This window comes from Dendrobium catenatum, unplaced genomic scaffold (genome assembly GCF_001605985.2).
Source record: "Dendrobium catenatum unplaced genomic scaffold, ASM160598v2 fragScaff_scaffold_123, whole genome shotgun sequence".
Lineage (NCBI taxonomy): Eukaryota > Viridiplantae > Streptophyta > Magnoliopsida > Asparagales > Orchidaceae > Dendrobium > Dendrobium catenatum.
The window spans coordinates 1,016,795-1,026,292 of record NW_021318585.1 but is presented as its reverse complement, the minus strand read 5'-3'; the positions used below and the strand labels follow the sequence as shown (position 1 = coordinate 1,026,292).

Here is a 9,498-nt window from a genome sequence, read left to right as displayed (position 1 = left end):
GTTTTCCTTATACTTTAAGTATTTCATAAGTTTTTTTATGTTTTTTTTAATTAATTCCTTTTAAATATCTGCAATGGATATGAATATTTGGGATTGGTAAGGGAATGAGTTTATTGAGCAAATTAAGCTCACTCCATTTCTTTTATTATTTAAAGAAAAAGGGAAGGACTTGGTTGAGTAAAGGAGTGTAGAAGTAGGCTTATGAGGTCTAATGCTTGAGATACTGATTTTTGTAATCCAATTCATTCATTATGATATTTAGATATTTTTGCTTTATATTATATATTTATATTTTGATAAAATGAAAGTTGATCATGGTGCTTGTATATTTTACAAATTTAGTAGCTCTGGTTGTTATTATTGGAGGAAGAGTTAATTAGTTATAGATCTAAGCAAATCAAGTCTTCCATTAGATCCTAGGGTGTCATAACTTGATTATCAAAAGTCCATTTCCCATCATCCAACCACTATAGCCCAAGCATCGTTTTCCAACTAGCTATTTTCTTGAGATTCAAAAGAGCACAAAGGTTCGAAGAATTATGAAGCTCTAATTGAGTACTAAGGCTTAAATGCCACCACCAAACTACTACTGTTGGAGCATTGTCTAACTATCATCAGCAGACTATCATCTAACTTGTAATATTCATCGTAAAAAAAATTTAGATAGTTTTCTATTAATAATTATTAATTTTGAGTTAATTAGTAATTATAAGTGTTAGAATGTTATATGTGATAGAAAGTAACTAAGGTTTGGTGTCTGAGAAGTGAAACCTAAATATTTGGAATTTATTCTGTAGCCATCACAATGTTGGGGTTGGCGGTCCCCTGATTTTGAGCTTCGGGTCTCAAATATAGATATTCTGGAAGAATCTAGAAGATTCTCTAGGAGCATAGCTACGCTGAGGAGTTGGGCGCCACGACATTAGGTCAATATAGTGAGTTTTAAATAATAAAAAAAAAACTATTTTACCAAACCATTCCATCCATCCAATATTGGAGAAGAAGAGAGGAGGAGAAGAGGAAAGAGAAACTAGAAAAGAGGATTCATAGACTGAAATTTAGGATTCATCCGTTGGGCCAATTTGCGATATTATAGAACTCAAGATACTCCTAAAACCCCTTTTCTGATTTTAATTCTAATAAGTTTAAAAAAAGATATGAATAAAAATATATTTTTCACATATTTTATGAGGTTTCCACCATGTGATTTTTTTTAATATTTTATTATACTCATTATTATAGATATTTTGACTATACGAAATTGAGTTTTTGAAGGTTAGTTTTTCCCTACACGATTTTCTAAATGTATTGTTGAATTGAGAATTTTCTAACAAATGCAGTAGTTATATTAAAGACTTGAAATGTTCATGTGACCTAAGTTATAAATTGAAAATGGAAAATTCAACTAGCATTCTTTTTTACAAGTAATATGATTTTCACTTGCAATCATGCACTTTCTGAATACTACATCAAGGATTGTTGTATTTCATTTGCATTTTGCATTACCTGGCTATTGAGATATTCTATTCTGAATGGTGGAAAAGTGCACTTACTATTTTAGTCTTACTTGTATGATGTAGATGTATGAGGGATTATGACTCCATTGGCTGGAAACAAGTGTCAGAGATGAAGTAACATTGAAAGTACTCTTATGGCCTCATCTATCTTATGCAGATGTAGGACAGTAGGAGTGATTCTGGCCCCACTTGTTATATGCAGTTGAGGGAGGTAAATTGAGGTATAAGCAGGCATCAGAATATATGCATTGTAATTATTACATTCTATATATTAATGTTTTATGAAGTAAACATTATAAATATTTTGAAATTTGTATTAATAAACTATGAACTTTTGAATGAATTCTATTGGAAAAATGAAAGTGAAAGTGATATGGAAGTGAACATTTGAGAAAAGGTATTATGTACATCGTTTTGAGGCTCATGTGTAAATAGTTATGTGGTTATGACAATATAAGTGCTAGCTCTAAGATTATGTATATAATGGAACTATGGTAAATTTTAGGTTTTGCTTATGCTTTAGCCATTTCGTAAGTCTTTCTATTTTACTTTAATTCAATGCTCTTAAATATTTGCATTTGATATTAATATATGTGAGGGGTGAAGGAGGGAGTCTACTGAGCTAATCGAGCTCACTATGCTGCTTTGAATGTTTCATACAAAGGAAAGGGTCTAGTGGAGTAGATCAAGTCTAGAGGATGGTTCTCTTAGATTGAAGTATAATGTATTGATTTTGTAATCTAGTTTTACTATGTTGATGTATAGAATTTTTTAGTTGGATCATTGTATTATATTTTGACAAAAAGAAAGTTAATTATATTGCTTTTATGTTTTGAAAATTTTAGTTGCTCTTGTTGTTTGTTATTCATGGATGAGTTAATTAGTTATAAGTTTAAGTCAAATCCTTCCATTAGATTCTTGGGTGTCACATAACTGACACTGTTGGACCACCAATCCACCATCATCAAACGTGAATAAATCCACACCATATGACTATGGTCCTCCGATCTCTACTGCCTGATTATAATCCTTTCAACCTCCATCAACCAACTACGATTCTATAAGTAAAACCCCTTAAATAAAAGAAGCTAAACTCTTAAATATCAAGACGCCTTTTAGTGTAATTGTAGGAATTTCATAAAAAAAAAAAACTCCACAATAAAGCGTGCTCATCTCGGAGAAATCACGGGATGGGTGACCTTCTGAGAAGTTACAACAATATGAAAAAACTGTGATGCAGTTAGGCCAAATTAGATAATATATTGATAGTTAAGAATTTGAATTGTTACATAAAACCACTCATCCACTTGAACTCTCATCTCTACAACATTTAACTTAATTTTATGCTTCTGTTTTAATGACCAACATTATGCGTCATAAAGCATTACAGAACTCACCACCATCTTATAAATTTTTTTCTCAAGTTTGAGGGAAACTTTTCCATCACATAACAAGCGCATTCCTTCGGTTCAATTTTCCAACTTGAATTCTACTAACAATATCTTCATATGTTTCACCATTGCTTTGAAAAATAGACATGTGATTTCTAAAATGTGCACTCTTTTTAATGACTTAGTCAAACAAAGTCAACCCACCATTAGATCTATTACAGGTAAAATTACACCTATATATATATTCAGTTTTAGATCAACTTAAACAAAAATCTTTAGACTCTAAAGTTGGCCTTCATACCTCCATAATTCAAGTACTCCTACTCCTCTAGTCCTATCAACAAGAAGAACATCATCAACAAAAAACATACACCATAGTACATCCTCTTGCAAATATATTGTAAGAACATTCAAGACTAAAGCAAAAAGATATGGGTTAAAGCTGATCCTGATGTAATCCAATTGAAATAACAAAATACTTGATCAAAACACCTTCTATTTGAACACAAGTAACAACACTCATGCATACTCTTAATGACTAGAGTATAAAACATTATTAACTATTTTCTCTTTTTATGAAAGCACTTCTCTTGAAAATTTATATTATATTCTCTAAATCAATAATATCATATGTAAATGCTCCCTTCTTACTCTCAATACTTCTCCATCAAACCTCTCAATAAATGTATAGCTTCCATAATAGACCTATCTAGTACAAATCCAAACTTATTTTGAGAAACATTAATATCATGTTGTAACCTATGCTCAAGTACTCTCCCATAATTTTAACTTATGACAAATTAGCTTAATTCTTACTTTTATTCTTAAAGCAACACACTCCACTCATCTAAAATTAAAAAATAATAATAATAATTAAATTTATTTTAAATAAATATAAAATATAATTCACATTTCAAATGCCTATAACAACATCAAAGAACTCTTAAATTTGAAAAACCCAGTTTCCAAATGGGAATATAATGAAACAAATGGCAAAAATGCTGAAACAAGTTAACAACAAGTAGAGCATATTTACAATATCTAAATACCAAAATTTTGCCCATTATATGTTCAAATGAGGTTCATAGAAATGACTAAGGCAAGGAGACATGAGCTCCTCTTCCAACATCTGAAGCACTCTGAACATGGTGGGTCTCTCATCAGGATTTGCGTTTGTGCACATAGCTGCAATGTCAAGGATTGCTTCCATTGCGTCAACTTCCACAGTCCCACAGTTTAAATCCAATATATCCTCTAACTTATTATTTTCTTCTGTTAGAGTGTTCATCTGCAATCAAATCAAGTTCATTTTCGGCCCGAATCAGAACAGCAAATGAAAGAGAGAGAGAAGTTAAATGAAATTACCCAGCCTACTATATTTAAGCCTCTTCTAACAAATGATGGATCAGTTGGTCTCTTCCCTGTCACCAACTCGAGCAAGAGCACGCCAAAGCTGTATACATCTGATTTCTCGGTCGCTCGGCCGGTTTGAAGGTATTCTATAACCAAGAAATGAGATTTAGAAATATTAATTGTGTTTTTATGTTATTGTCCACATTGTTAGTTCTATCCTCACTATTTTGGCTCAGTATGGAATACTTCTTCTTCTTCTTCTTCTTTTCTTGCGAGCATCTCCAACCGAAAATCTCATTTTTCACTCTAAAATGCAATGAAACTAAAAAATGTCGTGATTCATCTACAATCGAACTTCATTTTGGTCGTTTCTGCCAAGGTAACCGTCTTTCTCCTCTTTCGCACGTTTCTATGGCAAATCTGGTTGAGACAGAAAAATCGCGTGGGTGAACAGTGTCACGCCAATATTGGCGTCGCACTGTTCACCAACAAGCAAATAACGAAAGATTTGGCGCTCGGCTGGAGCGATTCAACGATGCCACACACATATTTGACGTTCGGTTGGAGATGCCCTGAGTGGAGCACATGACCATATAAATATGAATTGTATGAAAAGGTTTGAGTGGCAAGATAAGATTAATCACCAGGTGCCAAGTAGCCAAAGGTACCAGCCACTACTGTGGTGACATTGGCATCATCATCAACAAGAAGCTTGGCAAGTCCAAAATCAGAAATATGAGGCTCAAGACTTTCATCAAGAAGTACATTGCTAGATTTGAAGTCGCGGTGGATTATAGCCGGATAACAATCATGGTGCAGATATGCAAGTCCTCTAGCAGACCCAAGAGCTATTTTCATCCGAGCATTCCAGTTCAGAGGCTGCTCTTCCTGCCCTTCTACAATTAATTCAAATTAAACCAGAAAAAATATGTAAAATCTATATAAAATATATAAATTTCAAATATAACGCAGCTAAGTTATAGTGGAGAGCTTACTTACCATGGAGATAATGATCTAAGCTTCCCAAGTTCATAAAATCATGTATGAGAAGCTTGGCTGAGGGAAGCCTACAGTAACCTCTTATATTGACAAGGTTAATATGTTTGATGCTGCCCAAAATAGGGAGTTCCCTATCCAAAAGTTCATCTAATCCTTCAAAGTTTCGATCAATCCTCTTAATAGCAAATGCACACAAATCATCCATGACAACCTTGTACACCGTTCCGAATCCGCCTGACCCAACCAGATCTTCTTCATCAAGTAGTTCTAACTTTTTAATCATCTCCCCAGATGAATATGGGAACTCTCCATGAAATGTAACAAGCTTAGTGCCTTTCAAATTCAATCCAATAATTAATACATTGAGAGATAGAGCATATCACATTAAGGCTTCGTTTGGGACGGCTTTTTTATCACTTTTTAAAATAGCTTTCTAGTTTAAAAATTAAAAATTTTATACTAAAAAGTTGCTTTAAGAAGCAATAAAAAAGTCGTACTAAACGAAACCTAATAAAAAAAAAAGAATAGGATGAAACTTACCAACAATCTGAACCTCTTTATCCACTTTCACATATCTTTGCCCAAATTTCCACTTTCGAGACAATAAACATATCCAAAGGAAACCAAGAACAAGAATAATTGCAAGGCCTATGGTAGACATTGCACCGAGTATGACACCATTAAGAAAGTGGGATGATGGTCTTCCTCCGGGTGTCGTCGGTGGAATTACAGATGATGATTCTATGATAAAAACACATTGAAACATCAGAAATGATCTTTAACGGAGTCCACTAACTCTTACTATAAGATAAAGAAAATTCACGATATGGCCAACATGCCATTGAACTGTAAAATTTACCTGCAGGAAAGTTCCCAGAGCGTGGAAGCACTGCAGGAAAGCCCAATGTACCTCGGCATAGCTTCTGAACAGGGAGCCCACATAGCTCCAGATTCCCAACAAACCTGAATTCATGAAAACAATTTGAGCCAAGAGAGGTTACTCTCAAATCTCAATACAATCAAGCAATCATTTAGAGAGTTATTGCAACTTACGAGCTGTTTCTAAATTTGCCCAAAACACCAACATTTGGAATTTCACCCGAAAAGAAGTTGGTGGACAAGTTCCTGAAACAACAAAGAAAATCATTGGTTTTTAGGAAAAAAATTAAGAAGCTCTTTCCTCCTAGTATTGAGGATGAGTAACTTTCACAAATATTTTCAACAATTTTCATACGAAGAAATTTCCACTTTTACTGAAGATAAGGTATAGTGATGGGATCCTTGGAATTATATGTGAAGGCTTAAATGAAGATTATAATGAAATGTTGGTTGTAGTTTTCTTGTAGGTGTTGGAATTTGGATTATTTTGAAGAAATCAGTTTTGCTGATTCATGTCCTTTTGGTCGTAATTCCTTTCACCTTATTATTATTATCACAAAACTTATCAGGCCTAGACAAGTGCCCAAAATTACAAGAACATTATAATTCAAACAAACTCAATTCACAAGTTAATTATCTAAATATATCAAATTATTCATTATCTTTCAAGAGCAACAAATGTAGAAATTATTACATCTTCAGGTGGGTGGTGCTACTCCAAACATGGATTCAGGGCCTTCAGGCCTTTAAAAAAATGTGAACAAGCATACTCACAGGAAATGAAGCTGCGTAAGCTGGCCAATGGAAGGAGGTATAGTTCCCCCTAGAAGATTGCTAGACAAATCCCTACAGTTAATTGAGCCATTACGAATACATTCAAATGAAACATAAAGCAGGACGATATACTATCGAGATGGTTCAGTAAACATACAGAATAGTGAGATGTTTAAGATCTCCGATCTCAGGGGGTATGCTTCCTTGTAGGTAATTGGCTCTCAAGTACCTTCATAATAAATATATAAGAAAAATATAATTCGCATACAATAAATCAATAGTTCCAAAGGAAAAAAATATGAAACTTTCCAAAAAATAATAGGTGAGGATCACGCACAAAGCTCTCAGCTCGGTGCAGTTCTTAATCTCTACTGGAATCGGTCCATGGAGGCTGTTCTGATGCAAAGCCCTGCAAAAAAAAAAATAAAGAACAGTTTAAGGGAAAAAAAGAAGACTTTTTTTCGCCAAAATTACCACTACTCCCCAGATTAGAAACTCTTACAGTCTATGCAGCCTCGTGAGCTTGCCTATGCTCGGAGAAATAATGCCACCAAGCTGCATGTATGGAAGATTTCTGCCCAATATTCAAAATCGTCAACAAAAGAGAACATAATAAAATGCAAAGCGAGCAAGAAGAGGGTAATGCCAAAAAAACCAACATTGATCTAACTCGAAGGTCAGGGAAATGGCAAGTGACTCCGGCCCAACCGCAGGGATTTGGGTCCTTCGCCCTCCAGCTTCTAAGCATCCAGTTGGTGCCGTTGAACCCCTCCTTGAGCTCTAACAACACCATCCCTGCAACCATAGAAGTGAGATAACCAAAAAGGGCTAGGAGCTTCCAAGGTGACAAAGAAAGCTACCATCGGGAGTTAGCGCGCAGGCGAAACGGAACACTAGGGCAAGAACAAGCACTTGAGAAAGAAAAAGAGAAGAAATCCGCTGATCCATGGCTGCTGCTTGAAGAGGAAAGGCTAAACTTGAAACACGAGAAGGATAGAGAGAGAAAGACGGAGGTTCTGTGTTGGAACTTCGAAGAGAAAATTGGAAAACGAGAAGTGAGTCGGTACTAATGTGGTGGGGATTAAGGGAAATGTCCTTTTGGCTTTAATTATTACAGGTGCAGGGATGAGAGAGAAGGAAGCAGACAGAGCGAGTAAATTTCTTTGGAGTTCGTGCAGTGTGTGTGTGTGGGAGAAGAAAGGAAGAAAACTAGCCGTTGGCCAAGCGATTTCAAAATGTTCCCTGACCATCTTGCACGTGATAACAAAGCTTAGGCCAAAGGACTCCATTTTTTTGGCACCGTTATGGTTGTCATATTGTTAATTTATAATATAAATACAAAGATTATTTGTCTCTTTTTTTTTTAGCTAAAGGAAGGATGGAATATTTTAAATTAAGGATTATAATATTATAAATAATTCAAAATTTATTTGAATTTAATGTGTTTCCATAAATTTCATTCAATCCAATTAAAGCCAAGAATCACAATGCAATTCTAATTCTAACAGACTTAAATGTCATTAATTGTATGTTGAGATTAATACAATATTTTGATATCATATGTTACACTAATCTCAACGTAAAATTGACGGCATTAAAAAATATCTTGTGTAACCTGATAAATTTTTTTTATCATAAATCAAATATAAATATTTTGCTCATATTATCAAGAAAATATTGCTATTAATATAATAATTTAATATATTAAATATCTTGTGTTCAATTCAGTGTTATCTCACTTAAATAATGTAATAAGAAGATTTAGGTTTAGTTTGAGACAAATAAAAATTTTTACTTTCTATAGCAACTTTTTAGTACAAAAAATTCTTGAAAATATCAAAAAAAAAAAAACATTAGTAACAAATTTTCCCAAATGAAACCTTGTTCTATAACATTTAAATAATAATGTTATATGCCAAATGCAATTTATTTAATTTCATACTATCTTTTTAAATAAGATGATATTATTTATGAAGAACAATAATGATTTTGAGTTTTCCTTTCATTCCCCGTTTTTTCATCCATCACATAACCAGATTTTTATATGTTAGTGGATATATGCAATATATAAATATCATCAAATATGACTTAAATATCATTTATAAAATTATTATCTAAATAAGGTGGTGGAAAACAATGAAACTTCTTCAAAAAAAATATTTATCACATATTATGGTGAATTATTTAATCATATCACTAAGCCTTCATTTGGGTTAATTTTTTTATTACTTTCTAAAATAACTTTTTAATACCAAAATTTATAGTTCAAAAAAATTTTGTACAGAAAGTAATAAGAAAGCTATCTCAAATTAAAGCTTCGTTTGGGAAGGCTTTTTTACTGCTTCTTGAAGCAGCTTTCTAGTACAAAAATTTTAATTTTTACACTAAAAAGCTGCTTCAATAAGCAATAAAAAAGCCGTCCCAAATGAAACCTAAATCTAAATAGATAAATCACATATCTAAACAAAGAAAAATGAACAATATTTATATAGTTGTCATATTTAAATAACAAATAAATCATATTCTTAGCTTTTATTGTCAATAACAATCATAAAATTAATTCTTGCACTGCAACCATATTTATG

At 33.0% G+C, this 9,498-nt stretch overlaps 1 protein-coding gene across 1 annotated transcript; it reads right to left on the bottom strand.

Annotated features, from left to right (window-relative positions):
* Nucleotides 1–3,851: 3,851 nt before the first annotated feature.
* LOC110098433 (LRR receptor-like serine/threonine-protein kinase FEI 1) lies at nucleotides 3,852–7,948 on the bottom strand. The gene is made up of 13 exons (XM_020825269.2): nucleotides 7,774–7,948; nucleotides 7,573–7,708; nucleotides 7,416–7,487; nucleotides 7,251–7,322; nucleotides 7,071–7,142; nucleotides 6,914–6,985; nucleotides 6,314–6,385; nucleotides 6,120–6,223; nucleotides 5,801–6,001; nucleotides 5,261–5,593; nucleotides 4,906–5,157; nucleotides 4,274–4,407; nucleotides 3,852–4,196 (listed from the first exon to the last, which is right to left on the bottom strand). The coding sequence occupies exons 1-13, from the start codon at nucleotides 7,859–7,861 to the stop codon at nucleotides 3,972–3,974; spliced, it is 1,833 nt and encodes a 610-aa protein (XP_020680928.1). The 5' UTR covers nucleotides 7,862–7,948; the 3' UTR covers nucleotides 3,852–3,971.
* Nucleotides 7,949–9,498: the final 1,550 nt, after the last annotated feature.

Coding starts and splice junctions, on each gene's coding strand:
- LOC110098433 (XM_020825269.2), bottom strand. CDS start 7,861: ATGGATCAGCGGATTTCTTCTCTTTTTCTTTCTCAAGTGCTTGTTCTT. Junction 7,323..7,415: donor CTCACGAGGCTGCATAGACT/GTAAGAGTTTCT, acceptor TTTTTTTTGCAG/GGCTTTGCATCAGAACAGCC. Junction 5,594..5,800: donor TAAAGAGGTTCAGATTGTTG/GTAAGTTTCATC, acceptor TGAATTTGAAAG/GCACTAAGCTTGTTACATTT.